This window comes from Ursus maritimus, unplaced genomic scaffold (genome assembly GCF_017311325.1).
Source record: "Ursus maritimus isolate PB19 unplaced genomic scaffold, ASM1731132v1 scaffold_5, whole genome shotgun sequence".
Taxonomy (NCBI): Eukaryota; Metazoa; Chordata; class Mammalia; order Carnivora; family Ursidae; genus Ursus; species Ursus maritimus.
The window spans coordinates 85,791,414-85,810,282 of NW_024426663.1; the positions used below are offsets into that span (position 1 = coordinate 85,791,414).

The following is an 18,869-nucleotide window of genomic DNA, read 5'->3' on the forward strand; positions in this document are numbered from 1 at the left end:
TCCTTGCAACAGCAATCAGACAACAAAAATGGATAAAAGGTATCCAAGTCGGCAAAGAAGAAGTCAAACTGTCTCTCTTCACCGATGACATGGAATTATTATTTCTTGAAAATGTTTAGATCATTATGCCCAGCACATCTATGTAAATATACAGACAATATCATAAACACAAGATGTAAATGACAAGGAAAAGGAATTTACATGGTACTTTATTACACACACACACACACACACACACACACACACCCTTGTGGGTGAGGTATTTAACATTTCTGGTCTCCACAATTTAATATTTTCCTTTTCTAGATTTTGTGGGAAGATGGAAATGAGAAATCTAACAGTCATCAAGGAATTTATCCTTCTGGGACTTTCTGGATCAGCAGAGCAACAATATTTCTTATCTGTGCTATTTCTCTGTATGTATTTAATGACTATATCAGGCAACATGCTCATCATCCTGGTTGTTGGCTTTGACACTCACCTCCATTTACCCATGCATTTCTTCCTTAGTAACTTGGCCTTCGTTGACATCTGTTTTTCCTCCACTACTATCCCCCAAATGATAGTGAACCTCTTAACTGATACACAGACTATTTCTTTTGTAGGGTGCCTCAGCCAGCTTTTCTTCTTCATTTCTTTTGTGAATATGGACAGCCTTCTTCTGTCTGTGATGGCATATGATAGGTATGTGGCAATTTGCCACCCTTTACGTTATATTGCCATTATGAATCCTCACCTCTGTGTCTGGCTAGTGGCTGGGCTCTGGCTTGTCACCTATCTCCATGCCCTCTTACACACTGTCTTAATGGCGCATCTGTCCTTCTGTGCTTCCAATATCATCCACCATTTCTTCTGTGATCTCAACCCTCTCCTGCAGCTGTCTTGCTCTGATATATCCCTGAATGTCACGGTTATTTTTACAGTAGGAGGTCTACTTGCTCTCACACCTCTTATCTGCATCCTCATATCTTATGGACTGATCTTCTCAACCATCCTGAAGATCACATCTACTCAGGGGAAAGAGAAAGCCTTCTCAACCTGTGGCTGCCACCTGTCAGTGGTGGTGGTGTTCTATGGCACAGCAAGTGCTGTCTATTTCAGTCCCTCCTCCTCTTTTATCCCTAAAAGTGACAACCTATTAGCCCTTATGTATACATTGGTGACTCCAATGCTGAATCCATTCATCTACAGTCTAAGGAACAGTGATATGAAGCGAGCACTTCAGAAAATGCTTTGTAAAGGTGCATACTTTCAGCAGCAATGATGAATGCTCAATGGCTGAATTAAACATTATGAATATGGTAATAAAAATGCATTCCCAGGTGACCATAATAACATTAATAAAAGCAACTAACTGTTAATAAATGTTTCTTTTATGCTGGAAATGTTGATTAAACACTTCATATGACTTACCACATTTAATCATCAGAGTAAATATATTAGAAAAATCATAAACCCATTTTTCATATAAGGAAAGTGAATCTTAGGGAAGTTTTCTAGTGTACATATTGCAACAGTTCATAAGTAAAGAATGTCTGACACCAGTAGAAATATATCCTGGTGAAAATTGTCAGTCTCTGTGCTAAATTTCCCAAATATTACAGATTAAGATAAATGGCTCTGGACTTAATGTTTATGAGCTCAGATTTAAATTAAATAGTCATGGACACAAATGCTAACTTCACAGTAAAGTGGAATGCCTAGGCTCTTACATTCCTAGTTTATAATGCAAGGAAAGAGTGCACATTCTCATATAAATAAATACATACATACATACATACATACATAGTAAATAACAGAATGGAGATGGACTTGTAACCTATAGTTTTGCCTTATAAAAATGAATACGTGTTTCATATTTGTGTCATTTAAATATTATCTGTACCAAAGGTTAACTCAATCCTCTACTATACATTTATGTACAGAAAATTGTTTAGGGTTATAGTTTTAGGTAGTGGACACTAATAGTGTTTGGTGATGTCTGTGATAGGCTTTCAAATATCATGCTAGTAAATTCTGGACTGGTTACATTATCACCTTGAGCATCAGATTTTACATTACCAGTGATCATTCTTCTAGCAAGAAATAATATTATATACTTTATTTTATCATTTTTCTTAGGTTAGTTAGTTCGTTTACTTCTCTTTATTAATTTGTGTTTCTCTTAATCAGTGTTAAATCCTTCAATCAATTGTGGCAGACTCAGAGCAAATCTCAAAACATTTAGGAGCTTCCCACAACAAAATAATGTTGTAACTCAAGTTACTTGACTTTTTTTTTTTTTCAAATATCTAAATAGACGGCTGAGATGTCACAACTGCGAAACAGGGAAAATTCTGTATCCTTTTCTCTTAAACATTTTGCACAATTTTACCTGTCTGATGGTGAGCTTCAGCAAAAAACATGAAACAAATGTGAGCACATAGGAGCTATCGGTAAGGAAAAAGGAAATGACAGTGATTGTTGAGAGGCTGGAAGTAGATATGCAGCAGTCTACACCATATACCATCGATTCTTTCTTAGACCAGATTAAGAATTAGAAAGGTAAATTTAGACAAATGTAGTACTTGGTAGCATGAACCTGGTTCTTCATAATGCATTCAGTGTCCTTCAAACTTGCCATGGAAAGCAAAATTCCACTTAGTCACTGAGACAAGTAAATTAGACTCATAAGAATGAAAGATTTTAGCTGCCATCATAGCTTACTAGTTTAAAGGATGATTGCAAGAGACAGAGAAAGCAGGAAGCCTGATAACATTAGTACAGCTCACCAGCCCTTCCTTATCCTATTAAAATGGAACACGATCATGATATATATTTCTATTTGTTTGTGTCATCTTCAATTTCCTTTATCAATGTCTTATTGCTTCAGAGTACAGGTCTTTTATCTCCTTGCTTAAATTGAGTTCTTATTTTATTCTTATTGATGTAATTGTAAATGTAAATTAAGAAAACTCTTTATGCTACTTTGCTATTAATGTACAGAAAAGCAGAAGATTTATATATATTAATATTGTCACCTGCAACTTTACTGAATTCATTTATCAGTTCTAGTAGTTTTTTTGTGGGAGTCTTTAGGGCTTTCTGTGTACTATCATGTCATCTGTAAATGGGGACATTTTTACTTCTTCTTTCCTAATTTGGCTGTGATTTATTTCTTTTTCTTGTCTGATTGCTTCAGGTAGGACTTCCAGTGGTATGTTGAATAAAAGTGGTGAGAATAGACATGTTAGTCATGTTCCTGATGTTAGAGGAAAGCTTTTAGTTATTCCCTATTGAGTGTCATGTTAGCTGTTGGTGAGGATGTGAAGAAAAGGTAATACTTAATCACTATTGGTAAGAATATAATTTGGTGCAGCCACTATGGAAAACTTTATGGAAGTTCTCCCAAATATTAGAAATAGAAATACCATATGATCCAGTAATTTCACTGCTGGGTAGTCACCCAAAGAAAGCAAAAACACTAATTCAAAAAGATATGTGCACACAAATGTTTATTGCAGCATTATTCATAGTAGATAAGATATGGAAACAATCTACATGTCCATCAATAGACGACTGGATAAAAAAGATATGGTATATATACAAATTAGAATATTAGTCACTGAGACAAGTAAGTTGATAAAAGTGATAAAAGAGAATAAAATCTTGCCATTCACAACAACACAGATGGACTTAGAGCATATTATGCTAAGTGAAATAAGTGAGACAGAAAGACAAATACCACATAATTTTACTTATATATGGACTCTAAAAAATAAAATAAATAAAACAAACAAACAAGCAAACAAAAATAGAAACAGATTCATAAATACAGAGAACAAACTGGTGGCTGCCAGAGGGGAGGGGATGGCGGATGAGCAAAATACATGAAGAGGATTAAGAGGCACAATCTTCTAGGTATAAAATACATGTCACCAGGATGAAAAGTTTAGCATAAGGAATATAGTCAATAATATTGTAATAATTTTGTGACAGATGGTAACTACAGCTACCATGAAGAGCATTGTGTAATACATAGAGATGTTCACTGTTGGATCTCTGAAACTAATGCATATTAACTCTAATTCAACTTAAAACTTAAAAATGGCATATGATGTCTCTAAATCATACTTGAGGAATATTGCCTTATACAGAAGGAGTTACTTGGACCAAGAAATTGCTTCCCTTTATACTATAATTCCTATATATTTGGCCCCTATATATTTCCTCAGCCTTGCTTTCATATCCATTAATCTAAACATATTTACCATAAACAAACTAGAGAAGGGAGGTATATCCTCCTAAACACATTCTGTAAGTAAGAATTTCAGTTACCTTTCTGCTAGAAATTACCATCAGAAGATCTCATTAGATTAATTACAAAAGAAACAAGATTTGGTCTGATTATTTCTTTTTACTTGTGTCATGAAAGGAGGAAAGATTAGGTACAGACTCAGCTGCTAACCTTTCCTTCTCAGATAGTCATAATACCAGGCAGATAAGAATAGTAGATGTCACAGATGATTGCTTGAGTGGCTGGTTGATGGTACAATGTGACTTTAAATAGCAAGGGAAATATAAGACTGCCAGGAGAGTTTTGATTAAAACAATAACAACAACAACACAACATTCTTTTCTTCTAGTCTCTTAGATTTTATTCTCTAACTGCTACCACTGTACAGCTATAATTTCTATAAAAAAGAGAATATTTTGAATATAAACAAACCAATCATATACAACATAAACATGGGTTATTAATTTTTATCTCTTGAGTTCTAATCTCATAGTGTAGCAATTAAAGAAAAAAATTATAAAAATTTTAAAAAATGAAAAAGTAAACAGTTTTGGAGGTATTAATTAGTTCATTAAAAGAATTATTAATTCTTTAAAGAATTAATTCATTAAAAATATACATGTAAATACCCCCTGAAAATATTAACAAAAAAGTTAGACTATAGATGTCTTCATTGTTCAGTAGCTTTATTAATCTATATTTCACAAAGAAGAGACTCATATCATAAATTTTTTAAAGAATTGAATAAGTTATCAATTCTATTGATAAATCAGGAAAAATATTTGAAATACATATATAATATATCTAAAGAGGAAGCAAGGAACTATAAACCATTATAGAGGGACTTTCATTGTGGTATCTAGCATAATTTATCTGACTATAAAAATTCAGTGTTCTAACAGGGCTAGGTTTCTAAGAATTTTTTGAGAAAATTTCACTGCAAAGAATTATATAAATATAAATCTGTTATCTGTCTTTCAATATAGAATCTAATAATGTTCATACATTTTTAGACTAAACAAAATTAAAGAAGAAAGGGATGCCTAGGAGACTCAGTCAATTAAGCATCTGCCTTTGGCTCAGATCATGATCCCAGGGTCCTGGGTTCAAGTCCAACTTCAGGCTCTTTCCTCAGCAGGGAGCCTGCTTTCCCTCCACTTTCCCCTCCCCCTGCTGTGCTCTCTCTCTCTGACAAATAAATGAACAAATAAAATCTTTAAAAAAAATCAACTGTTCTTAGTATCTATAAAAAGGGATGAGACTTTATATTCCAAATGTATTAACATATTATATATAAAAATGATAGTACAAATCCTATATGTGGACTTGAAAAAGACCTATGACGTACTGTTTTGTGAAAGGAAAAGTGAACTAAAGAGCATGTAGGGATTCATATTGTCTTTGTAAAATATGCATGTTCCCACAAATTTATCTTTTTATGTTAAAAATATGAAACATATAGTTTAAAAGATAACAAAGGAATTAACTCTAGTTATTGGGATCATCAGCATTTTTACAATTTCCTTCTTCATCTTTGACTTCAGATTGAATTATTAAAAATTTTTCTTTATATGGTGACTAACATAATATAATAAAAAAATTAAAAAAATAAACCAAAAATTTGTCTTTATATACCATAAAAGCATCTCTTTTCTAATTTTATTTTCCATCCACACTTTTGTAGAAAGCATCTGCTTCATTTACACAGAATTAATTCCAGGTCTTGGAATGTGTCATTATGCATTTTGCTTTTCTGGTTATCATATGCTTTCTCTCCTTATAATGTAGTAAAAATCATCTTACCTCCCTATATTTCATCCTCCAAAATTAAAGTTTTCTGTCTACCAGTAAAACATCTTTGACTGCCATGTTTCTTTACATCTATTTCATACTCTATTTATACTCTTCATAGAATTTTTCACGCTAGTTCATATTTTGTCCTCTCTTCAGCTGTTCATGGCCTGGAATTTTAGGTATTTGCTCATAATTCTGTATTTAAAAAGTATCTCTTCCTAAATGCTATTGCTTTGGTTTTCCTTTTTACCCCCCACCAAGAAAAAGATATAAAGATCCCAGCCTTCCATTACATAACTAAGTTTTTTTTTTTTCCTTCACAAGGACATTACACAGAGATGCATTTCATCTGGTAGTGTGTTTAGCAGAATGCATACCCTAGTGATTTTTATCAACATACCCATCTGATAATCCATGATATAAAAACATTGTTGCTCCAATTCTTAGGGAGAAAAAGGTATTGATAAAGTCACTTATTACCACAGGAGAAGTGTGTAATTGGAGAACAGAATCTGTTGCATTGTGTCATGTTGCAGCCAATAGTTCAATATTACCAAAAATTGAATGTATGTATGAAATTACATTAGCATTTTCATTTTATTAATCCAAATAGCATCTACTTGGGCAGAACAGTGTGGATCTTATTCTAGATATTTCTGTATGCAAAAAGTGCCATGTCACTTCTTTAAATCAAAATAAATCTGATGGTGGTTGGCACAACACGTTTCTGCCAGTATAGTGAAAAATTGATTTGTTGTCATTACTGGGGGTCTTGGTCTTTCTTAGTATCTAATGCTTCCTGGGTATAGATAAAATCTTTGTTGTATGACAGCAGTAGGTATTTTTTTTATATTTGTTACATCTCATGGTTCTCCAATCATGGTGATCTGTGCCAAGGCCAGGAAAGTATCCCTACTCAAACATATGTAAAACTACCCAACCCCTTTTCAGGTCATTCCAAAGCACGGACAGATGTCCATTATCATTGTGTCAGAAAGATTTTTCTACTCCCTCATATTTGAGGGGATTTATTTTATGATTAAATAATTTATGTATATTTTACATAAAGAAGAGTGCAGGTATTTTATGAATACAGCTGAACACATTTTCACAAACTTCACGCATCCATGTTACCATCATCTAAAACAAGACACAGAACAAATCACACCCTGGGACTTCCTTTCCAACCCAACACTGAACAAAAATGCTATCCTGGCTTTCAGAAAGGGTCTGCTTTAAGTAGCTTTTATAAGAAAAATGAAGTCTTACAGGATACATTCTTGGTGTCCAGTTTCTTGTGCTTAATATTGTCTCTGAGATTCATGCCCATTGTTGGATAGAGTTATGGAATTCCCATTACAGTTTCTGTTTACAGGGTTTACTTGTTTGAATATGCAAAAAGTTTTAAAGGTTAAGGCATTTGGAGAAGGTGGAGATCATAGATATAGATAGATAGATAGATAGATAGATAGATAGATAGATAGATAGATAGATGATAGATAGATGATGGATAGATGATAGATAGATAGATAAAAAAAGATAGATAGATAGATGATAGATTAGATAGATAGATAGATAGATAGATAGATAGAGATATATCTTTCTCCTCTGATCTGTTTTAAAGATCCTATAGATCAAATGTGGCACATTGATAATGAAGCATTGACTTTTATTCAATATCTTAGTATTCTATTTCTGCACCTACAGACTACCACAAACCTCATAGCTTAAAACAGACATTGCACATTTTTATAGGTCAGACTTAGTGAAATAAAATTATGGTGTCTCAGGGCTACATTCTTTTCTCAATGCTTTAGGGGAAAATCTGTTTTCTTGCTTTTTCCAGCTTCTAGAAGAGTCCCACATTCTCTGAGTCTTGGTCCCACTTGCTTCATCTTCAAAAGTCAACATTACCTGTTCATCTCATGCTGCTATCTTTCTGATTCTTTAACTACAGCTGAGAAAGCCTCTCTTCTTATAAGGATTTATATGATTACATTGAGCCCACCTGGATAATCTAGGCTATTCTCTCCATCTCAAGGTCTGTAACTATGATCGCATCTACAGCATCCTTTTGTCTCATATAAATAGCATATTCACAGATTCTGGGTATTAGTGTGTGGACTTTTTGGGTATCCACGATTTGCCAATACATGATGGATTCCAATTTTTTTAAAAGACTTTACCCATCTATTTGACTGAGAGAGAGAGGAAGCTCACAAGCAAGGAGAACAGTTGTCAGAAGGAGGGGGAGAAGCAAGGTCCCCCCTGAGCAGAGAGCCCGACTCAGGGCTCGATCCCAGGACCCTGGGAGCATGATCTGAGCTGAAGGCAGACACCCAACTGACTGAGCCACCCAGGCACCCAACTATTCTTATTTCTAAGAAAACTACCTTTCACATGGAAATTCCTAACAATTTCAATAGGTACATAATAAATTTTACTTGGTATTGGAGTGAAGAGAAATGAGATAAAATGAGGGATCCCATGTAAAGAGAAACAAAGAGCTGTCTTGCAGTGGATGGGGTCATATTATATGTTGCATATCTGGCATTCATATAATACAAATCAACTACTTGAAAATAAGCCAGTTATACAGATCATTTTTTCAAGAAATTCATATATATTTACAGTCATTGAAATTATTTTTCTCTGCCTATTGCACAAATTCGTTAGAGATTTCTTTATGAAAATAGTTACTTATGATGAAAAATACCTATGTACACAGAATTAGAAATATTGAAGAAAAAGTATTATAATCCATTGCCAGTAGAAAGAATTATGAAGAGAAGCATTATAAATGCAAAAACATTTTTTGGTAGATTACAATAATGATAATTAGCCTGGGCCCATCAGAACACATTAAATACTTTTTATATGTCTGTTAACCATCCATTTGTCTTCTTTGGAAAAAAAAATATGTATCTTTTCATTTGTTCTTCCCATTTCTTACTGGATTATTTGTTTTTGGATGTTAAGTTTGATAAATACTTTATAGATTTTGGGTACTAACCCTTTTCTGATATGTCATTTGCAAATATCTTCTAATATTCCAAAAGTTGGAATATTTTCATTTTGTTGATTGTTTCCTTCACTGTGCAAATGCTTTTTATCCTGGTGAAGTCCCAACAGTTCATTTTTACTTTTGTTACCCTTGCCTCTAGAGACATATCTAGGAAGAAGTTGCTACAGCTGAGGTCAAAGAGGTTGCTATCTGTGTTCTCCTCTAGGATTATGATGGATTCCTGTTTCACATTTAGGTTTTTCATCCATTTTGAGTTTGTTTTTGTGTATGGTGTAAGAAAGTGGTTCAGTTTCATTCTTCTGAATGTGGCTGTTCAATTTTCACAATACCATTTTTTGAAGAGACTGTCTTTTTTTTCCCCATTGGATATTCTTTCCTGCTTTGTTGAAGATTACTTGATCATAGAGTTGTGGGTCCATTTCTGGGTTCTCTACTCTGTTCCATGGATCTGTGTGTCTATTTTTGTGCCAGTACCATACTGTTTCAATGATTACAGCTTTGTAATACAGCTTGAAGTCTGGAATTGTGATACCTCCAGCTTTCCTTTCCTTTTTCAACATTATTTTGGATATTTGGTGTCTTTTCTGGTTCCACTCAAATTTTTGGATTGTTTATTCCAGCTCTGTGAAAAAATGCTGATGGTATTTTCATAGGAATTGCATTGAATGTGTAGATTGCTTTGGGTAGCATAGACATTTTAACAATGGAGAATAATCCTTTTAATGTACTGTCAGATCCAATTAGGTAACAACTTTGTGACAATTTTTGCATCCATGTTCATCAGGGATACTGGATTGTAATTCTCCTTTTTAGTGGAGTCTTTGTCTGCTTTGGGGATCAAGGTAATGGTGGCCTCATAAAATGAGTTTGGAAGTTTTCCTTCCATTTCTGTTTTTTGGGAACAATTTCAAAATAGGTCTGTTCAGGTTTTCTATTTCTTCTTGTTTCAGTTTTGGTAGGTTATATGTTTCTAGGAATTTGTCCATTTCTTCCAGTTTGCCTAATTTGTTGGCATATAATTGCTCAGAATAGTCTCATAGTTGTTTCTATTTCTGCAGTGTTGGTTGTGATCTCTCCCCTTCCATTCATTATTTTATTTGGGTACTTTCTATTTTCTTTTCATTTTTTTAAAGATTACTTTATTTATTGGTGAGAGAGAGAGAGACAGAGAGAGCATGAGCAGGAGGGGCAGCTTGAAGTCTGGAATTCTGATGCCTCCAACTTTGCTTATCTTTTCAAGTTTGCTTTGGCTCTTTGGGATCTTTTTTGTTTCCAAACAAATTTTAGGATTGTTTGTTCTAGCTCTGTGAAAAATACTGTTGGTATTTTGATAGGAATTGCATTAAATGTGTAAATTGCTTTGGTTAGTATAGTTATTTTTACAATCTTTGTTTTTGCCATCTGTGAGCATGGAATGTCTTTCCATTTCTTTGTGTAATCTTCAATTTCATCAGTGTTTTATAGTTTTCAGAGTATGGGTTTTTCACATCTAGTTAGATTTATTCATAGGTATTTTATTGATTTGGGTGTGATTGTAAATGGGATTGCTCCCTTGATTTCTCTTTTTGCTCTTTCATTATTGGTGTATATAAATGCAACAGAATTTTGTACATTGATTTTGCATTCTGCAATTTTACTGAATTTGTTTATCAGTTCTAGAAGTTTTTTGATGGAGTCTTTCACCAAAGACTGGTGGAATATATGTAAAATTTCATTTGTCAATAGTGAAAGTATTACTTCTTCCTAGATGAATTGCATGTCTTTTATTCCTTATTGTTGTCTGATTGCTGTGGCCAGGACATCCAGTATTATGTTAAATAATAGTGGTGAGAGTGGACATACAGGTATTGTTCTTGACTGTAGAGGAAAATCTCTCAGTTTTCTCCATCAAGGATGATACTAGCTGTAGCTTTTAATAGATGGTTTCTATTAATTATGCTGAGTCATGTTCCCTGTAAATCTTCTTTTATCATTAACGGATGTTGTACTTTGTCAAATGTTTTTTCTCTATTTAAATAATCAGGGTGTCTGCATGACTCAATTCGTTATGTATCTGACTTTGGGTCTGGTCATGATCTCAGAGTCCTGGGATCTAGCCCAGGATCAGGCTTCCCACACAGCAGGGAGTCTTTTTGTCCCTCTCCCTTCCCCTCCGCCCATCTTCCTGCTTGTGTTCTCTCAGTCTCTCTCTCAAATTAATACATAAGATCTTTAATATAAATAAATAATAATCATATTGTTCTTATCCTTTCCTTTATTAATGTCATGTGCTATATTGATTGATTTGTGAATATTGAACCACCCTTGTAACCCGGTGGGGGGGGGGATCCCACTTGATTGTTGTGAATGATTTTTTAAATGTATTGTTAGTTTTGTATTGCTAGTATTTTATTGAGAATTTTTGTTCTGTGTTCCTCAGGGATATTGACCTGTAGTTCTCTCTTTTAGTGGTGTCTTTATTTGCTATAATATTGGTATCAGGGTAATGCTGGCTTCATAGAATGAATTTGGAAGTTTTCCTACTTTGTTTATTTTTTGGAATAGTTTGAGAAGAATGGGTAGTAACTCTTCTTTAAAAGTTTGGTAGAATTCACCTGTGAACACCCTGGTCCTGGAGAGCTTGTAGAGAGTTTTGATTACTGATTTGATTTCTTTATAGGTTATCAGCTTGTTAAAGTTTATTAATTCTTCCTTTTTTCAGTTTTGGTAGTTTATAAGGTTCTAGAATATTTTCTACTCTTTCTAGGTTTTCAATTTACTGGCATTTAGTTTTCCATAACATTCTCTTGTAATTGTGTTTCTGGGGGTATTTGCTGTTATTTCTCCTCTCTCATTTGTGATTTTGCTTATTTAGGTCCTTTCATTTTTCTTTTTGATAAGTATGGAGAGAGACTTACTAATTTTATGATTTTTTTAAAAGAAATAGATCTTGGTTTTATTGACCTGTTCTGTTGTTTTTTTTCCCCTAGATTCTATATCATTTATATATGTTCCACTCTTCATTATTTCCTTCCTTCTGCTGGCTTTAGGCTTTGTTCTCCTTTCTTAGCTTCTTTAGGTGTAAGGTTAGGTTGTTTATTTGAGATTTTTCTTGCTTCTTGAGGTAGGCTTGTATTGGTATATGTTTCCCTGGTAAGACTGTTTACTGAATCCACAATTGTTTTACTTTTGATTCCATGCATTTTTTAAGTTTCTTCTTTGATTTCTTTGTTGACCCATCCATTGTTTAGTGGCACATTGTTAAACCTCCATGTATCTGTGGTCTTTCCATATTTTTCTTTTGGTTGACCTCTAAATTTCATCTTGTTGTGTTCAGAAATGTTGCATGGTGTGACTTTAATCTTTTCATATTTGTTGAAGACTGTTTTGTGACTTACTATGTGATCTATTCTGGAGAATATGCCATATGCACCTGAAAAGAATTTATATTCTATTGTTATTTATTTACTTATTTATTTGAGAGAGAGTGAGAGGGAGAGAGATCACAGAGGGAGAGGGAGAAGCAGACTCATTGCTGTGCAGGGAGCCCAATGCGGGGCTCGATCCCAGGATCCTGAGATCATGACCTGAGCCAAAAGCAGATGCCCAACTGACTAAGGCACCCAGGCACCCTGTTCTGTTCTTTTGAATGGAATATTCTGATTATAACTCTCAAGTCCATCTGGTCCAGTGTGTCATTCAAAACCAATATTTTATTGTTTGTTTCCTGTTTAGATGATCTGTCCATTGATGTATGCGAGTTGTTAAAATCCCCTACTATTAGTGTATTATTATCAATTAGTTCTTTGTGTTTATCATTGTTTTATATATTTTGTTGCTCCAATGTTGGGGGCATAAGTATTTACATTTGTTAGACCTTCATGTTAGATTGTCCCCTTTATGAATATATTGTGTCCTTCTTTATCTCATTTTACTGTCTTTCTTTTAAAGTCTAGTTTGTCCGATACAAGTATTGCTTCTCAAGTTTTCTTTTGACATGTTTTTGCATGATAAATGTTTTTGCATTTATCTATACACTATCTATACCCATTTTCTATACACTATATATTTATCTATACACTATCTATACACATAGATAAATATACATTTATCTATACACTAAGTTATCTATACACTAACTTTCAATATGCAGGTGTCTTTAGGTCTAAAATAAGTCTATTGTAGGCACCATGAGGGTTGATCTTGTTGTTTTTTTATTTGTTTATTTTTAAATCCATTTGAATGGAGTATTTAGTTGATTTACATTCAAAGTAATTATTGATAGACATATTTATCACAATGTTATTACTTGTTTTGCCATTGCTTCTGGAGATTTTCTCTGATCCTTTCTTGTCTCTCTCACTTTTGGTCTCTCTCCTTTTCACTCAAACAGTCCCCTTTAAAGATTTCTTGCTGGGCTGGTTTAGTGGTCATGAACTCGTTTTGTTTTTGTTTGTCTGAGAATCTCTTTATTTCTCCTTTGATTCTGAATGATAGCTCTGCTGAATAAAGTATTTTGGCCACAGGGTTTTGTTTTGTTTTGTTTTGTTTCCGTTTAGCACTTTGATTATACCTTGCCTCTCTTTTTTGCCTTCCCAAAGCCAGAAGCAATCTGCAGCTAGCCTTATGGGTCTTCCCTTGTAAGTGAAGGACTATTTTTATCTTGTTGCTTTTAAGACTTTTTTCTTTATCAGTATATTTTTACAAATTTAATTAAAATATGTCTTGGTGTTGACCTTCTTTTATTGATTTTGTTGGGAGTTACCTGTGCCTCCTGGATCTGGATGTTTGTTTCCTTCTCCAGATTAGGGGAGTTCTGCTATTATCTCTTCAAATAAATTTTCTGCTCCCTTTCCTCTCTCTTCTTCTGGGATTGCTAAAATACAAATGCTATCATGTCTGATGGCGTCTTTGAGCTCCCTAAGTCTATTCCCTTGTTGTATAATTCTTACATCTCTTTTGCTCAGTTTCATCACTTTCCATTAGTTTGTCTTCTATGGCACTAATTTGTTCTTCTGCTTCTTCCACCTGTTGTTCATTGCATCCAGCCTTTTTCAATCTTATTTATTACACTCTTCATCTCTCATGGATTATTTTTTAACTCTTTATCTGTGTGGTAAGAGTTTCATGTGGTGAAACACATGGAGAAGAGCCTACAGCAGGCCTGTGAGCTGCTGACCACATAAAAGAAGCAGCTGACCCAGGATGACATGGAAACTGAGAATGGCCACACCCTAGAAAGCAAGAGGCTGGAGCCAGTGGCCCTGGCCTCTGAGATGCATTCCTGTAAGTCCCTACTTGGTCAGGTGGAATAGAACCTGCTGGTAGCCAAGCAGTGTTCAAGCTCACTGAACAGCTACTTCCAGGAGCACTGCCTGTATTTTGAGTGCCAGGAGGCTGAGGTGCACGGGATGGGCCAATGTTCTGACACCCTCCACCAGCAGTTTAAGCCCAGGGCCAGAGCGCACAGTGCACCAGGAGTGATGTGAAGACTACTATAGCAGCTATGACCACATGCTCCAGTTCTTGTCCCACATCCATGACTTCAAGCCCCAGGAGACAAACAGCCTCAACCAAATGGAGACCGAAATGAAGAATAAGAAGAGCATGCTAGATGAATTAATGAGAAAGGAACAGGTAGTACAAAAAGTCAATTCGCATTCCCAGCAGTACCTTAAGCTATCAAGGGCTATGAGTTAGAAATGGAGAAACTAATGTCCCTTCTTGGTTTGGGAAATGGTAGGAACAGCCATGTAAGAAAGCGAGCCAGGCTCCAGTCCCCTACTAAGAAAGCGAGGGAAAAGGACTTACTTACTGCTAAGTTTGCTGAAGTTAACACCATCAACAGACAGAGGCTGCAGAATCTGGAGTTTACAATGATTTTCCTCCTCAGCTGGAGGTGGGAATGAGCCTTGAGACCCTGCCAGGTTCAGAAGGAGCTGGATGAAAAGTTCAAGGAAATGCAGCAGCTGGAGAAGAGGATCAAAAGTGATTGGGAAGAAATCCTCACTCTACAGAATCACACCCCTCAAAAGGCAGTGGTGAAGAAGGTGTGAGACTCTGCTCAAAGAGAGTTTCCAGAAGATGAAAAGGACACTGGTGGAGGAGCAGCAAAGGAATCAGCTGATGCAGGAGGAGCTGGAGGTGCTGCAGCTGGGGCTGCAAGCTCTGGAATCAGGGAGGGAGGGCAAGAGTACATGGTCAAGGAAGTTTTGTTCATCAAATGGGACAGAGATCAGATAGACAAGGTGTTGAAGCTGAAGAAAGAGCTGGAGGAGCTGAGGTGGCATTAAGGTATCCAGGAAGCAGAGTAGGCCCTCCTGCAGCATCACATCTGCTGTTGTGTTTAGCAGCTCTATCCTTCAGACCAGTCATCTGCAGAGGCTCTCCTTGCCTGCTCTGTGTAGTGTTTGGTCCCTGGCCTGAATGTGCTGAGTTTTAACTAGGTGTGCTCTGGTCTGCTTGTTAAATGAAATCTGATCCCAACTCCACTAGAATTGGGGCCCTGCATAACATTCTGGTCAGGAAATGTAGTGTGGGCAGGGATTCCTGTGGTCTTCTGGGGGAGGAGCCCACCATGTTGAAACCAGGCAAACTTGAATGAGAAAGGATGTTCAGCCAGATTGCGGGGGGCTTGATGTATGCAAGTAAGGCAGCAGATATCAGTGTGAGCTACTTCCCACAGGTGACTCTGTGTTTGTGCTCAGGGGAAGGTGAGGGAAATGGCAGAACCCAGCTCCTTTATTCAGGGAGAGGTGTCTCCATGACTGCTGCCTCTCAGGGAGGTGCTCCAAGATGAGTGAATAATCTCCCCACTGTGTGTCCAGGCACTCTTCAGATAGTTGTTTCCATATTGTCTGGTGCTGAGTTGTTTGTCTGACTTCTCTTCAGGAATAGCAAAGTGCCCTCCAGGTTGTATCCCAGCCAATCCCACTAACCTGTAAAACTCTAGGCTTTAAGCCTCACTGCTTACAAGAACTCACAACATTCGGTCCCTCTCATTTTTCCAGCAAATGGCTTTGGAGAAAGTTTTTCCTTGTCCTTTCCCCTGTGTACTCCTCTTTCTCCTGCCTTTCTCTGTGATCATGGCTCCCTCCCCTCTGTAGCACCTGAGGTTCCTTTCTTCTCCAAACCATGTCTCCCCACATCTTACATTCTTCAATGTGGCCTCTTCTCTCCTTTTGATTGTGGAATTTGCTGTCAATCTTCAGGTCGATTTCTGAGATATTTAGGATGATATGACAGATAACAGTTGTGTTCCTGGGACCAGGTAAACCTAGAGTTTTCCTACTATCTTCCTCCCTCTGTGTTGGATAATTTGCTGCAGCTTTTACATCAGCACTTGCTGCTTCATGTTGCACTGATATGTTATCAATACAACTCTTTTTTTTTTTCCTTAAACCTCATGAACCAATCTCTGTTAGCTTCAAATTTTCTTGTGCTGCTTTCTTACCTCTCTCAGTCTTCATGGAATATTGGATTAGGCTTTAGCTTAAGAAAAGATGGTTTGGTTGGATCTTATATCCAGACCACTTAAACTTTGACCATACCATCAGTAGGTCTGCTTCACGTATTTTATCAATCCTGTGTTCACTGGAGTAGCACTTTTAATTTCCCTTCAATAACTGTACTTTGGCATTCATAGCATGGCTAATTCTTTGGTACAAGAGAACTAGTTTTTGTCCTTTTTTATTTTAGAACCTTTTCTCAGTAAGCTTAATCATTTCTGCCTTTTAATTTAAAGTGAGAGATGTATGACTCTTCCTTTCATTGAACACTTAGATAACATATTTTTTAAGGTCACACAATGACTTTATTGACCTTTTTGCACACCTGTAGTCCTTGTCCTCCTTTATAGAAAAGAGAGAGTACTTTTGAAAACACCCCCTGGACACCAAGGAAGTAATAATTCTTGTACAGCATCTGAGTACCTGCATAATTCTGTAGTTGACATCGAGACTGCAGGTAATGAAGAGAACTCACAGACCATTTCATTGCCTTACCTGATTTAAAAACTTTAAAAATCTCTCGGCCATAAGAAACCAGGGAGTTGGTCTTTGGACAAGAGTCCACCTTCTCAGATGGCCTGCCTCCCGAATAAAGCTCATATTTCTTTTCCTTTTTTTCTCTGTTTTTTATAATAATATTTTTATTATATTATGCTAGTCACCATACAGTACACCCCTAGCTTTTGAAGAAAAGTTCCATGATTCATTACTTGCATATAACACCCAGTGCACCATGCAATACATGCCCTCCTTACTAACAATCAGCAGCCTATCCCATTACCCCAGCCGCCTCCCCCCAAAGCTCTCAGTTTGATTCCCAGAGTCTATAGTCTTTCACGGTTCATTCCCCCTTCTGTTTACCCCCCCTTTCTTTATCCCTTTCTTCTCCTACTGATCTTCTTACTTCTAATATTCCATAAATGAGTGAAACCATATGATAACTGTCCTTCTCTGCTTCACATATTTCGCTTAGCATTATCTCCTCCAGTGGCATCCATGTTGCAGCAAATGTTGAGAAATCATACTTTTTGATGGCTGAATAATATTCCATTGTATATATGGACCACATTTTTTAAATTTTTTTATTTTGATTTTTTGATATAAAGTTCGATGATTCATTAGTTGCGTATAACACACTGCAACATGCAATACGTGCCCTCCTTACTACCCATCACCAGCCTATCACATTCCTCCACCACTCTCCCCTCCGAAGCCCTCAGTTTGTTTCTCAGACTCCATAGTCTCTCATGCTTCATTCCGACTTCTGATTACCCCCTTTCTTTACCCTTTCTTCTCCTACTGATCTTCCTACTTCTTATATTCCATAGATGAGAGAAAACATATGATAATTATATTTCTCTGTTTGACTTATTTCACTTGGCATTATCTCCTCCAGTGCCATCCATGTTTGAGCAAATGTTGAGAAATCATTCTTTTTGAAAGCTGAGTAGTATTCCATTGTATATATGGACCACATCTTAATCTAGTCATCTGTTGAAGGGCATGTTGGCTCCTTCTACTATTTAGCTATTGTGGACAATGCTGCTATGAACATTGGGGTGCATAAGCCCTTCTCTTCACTACATCTATATCTTTGGGGTAAATACCCGGTAGTGCAATGGCTGGTTCATAGGGTACCTCAATTTTTAACTTTTTAAGGGACTTCCACACTGTTTTCCTAAGAGGGTGTACCAACTTGAGTCCCCACCAACAGTGGAAGAGGGATCCCCTTTCTCCACATCCTCTCCAACATTTGCTGTTTCCTGCCTTGTCAACTTTTGCCATTCTGACTGGCATATGATGATATCTCAAAGTGGTTTTGATTTGAAATTCCCTGATGGCTAATGATTTTGAACTTTTTTTCACGTGTCTGTTAGCCATTTTTATGTCTTCATTGGAAAAGTGTCTGTTCATATCTTCTGCCAAATTCATGATTTGTTTATTTATTTCTCGTGTATTGAGTTTGAAAAATTCTTTCTAGATCTTGGATACCAGTCTTTTATCTGTAGCATCAATTGCAAATATCTTCTCCCATTCCGTGGGCTGCCTCTTAGGTTTTTTGACTATTTCCTTGGCTGTGCAGAAGCTTTTTATCTTGAAGAAGTCACACATGTTCATTTTATCTTTTGTTTCTCTTGCCTTTGGAGATGTTTCATGAAAAAAGTCACTGTGGTCAATGTCATAGAGGTTGCTGCCTATGCTCTCCTCTAGGATTTTGATGGATTCCTGTCTCACATTGAGGTCTTTCATCCATTTAGAGTTTATCTTTGTGTATGGTGTGAGAGAG

The 18,869-nt window shown here is 36.1% G+C and overlaps 1 protein-coding gene across 1 annotated transcript; it reads left to right on the top strand.

Annotated features, from left to right (window-relative positions):
* Window positions 1-319: 319 nt before the first annotated feature.
* LOC103680573 (olfactory receptor 1C1) lies at window positions 320-1,264 on the top strand. Its single transcript, XM_008710073.1, has one exon. The coding sequence runs from the start codon at window positions 320-322 to the stop codon at window positions 1,262-1,264; it is 945 nt and encodes a 314-aa protein (XP_008708295.1).
* Window positions 1,265-18,869: the final 17,605 nt, after the last annotated feature.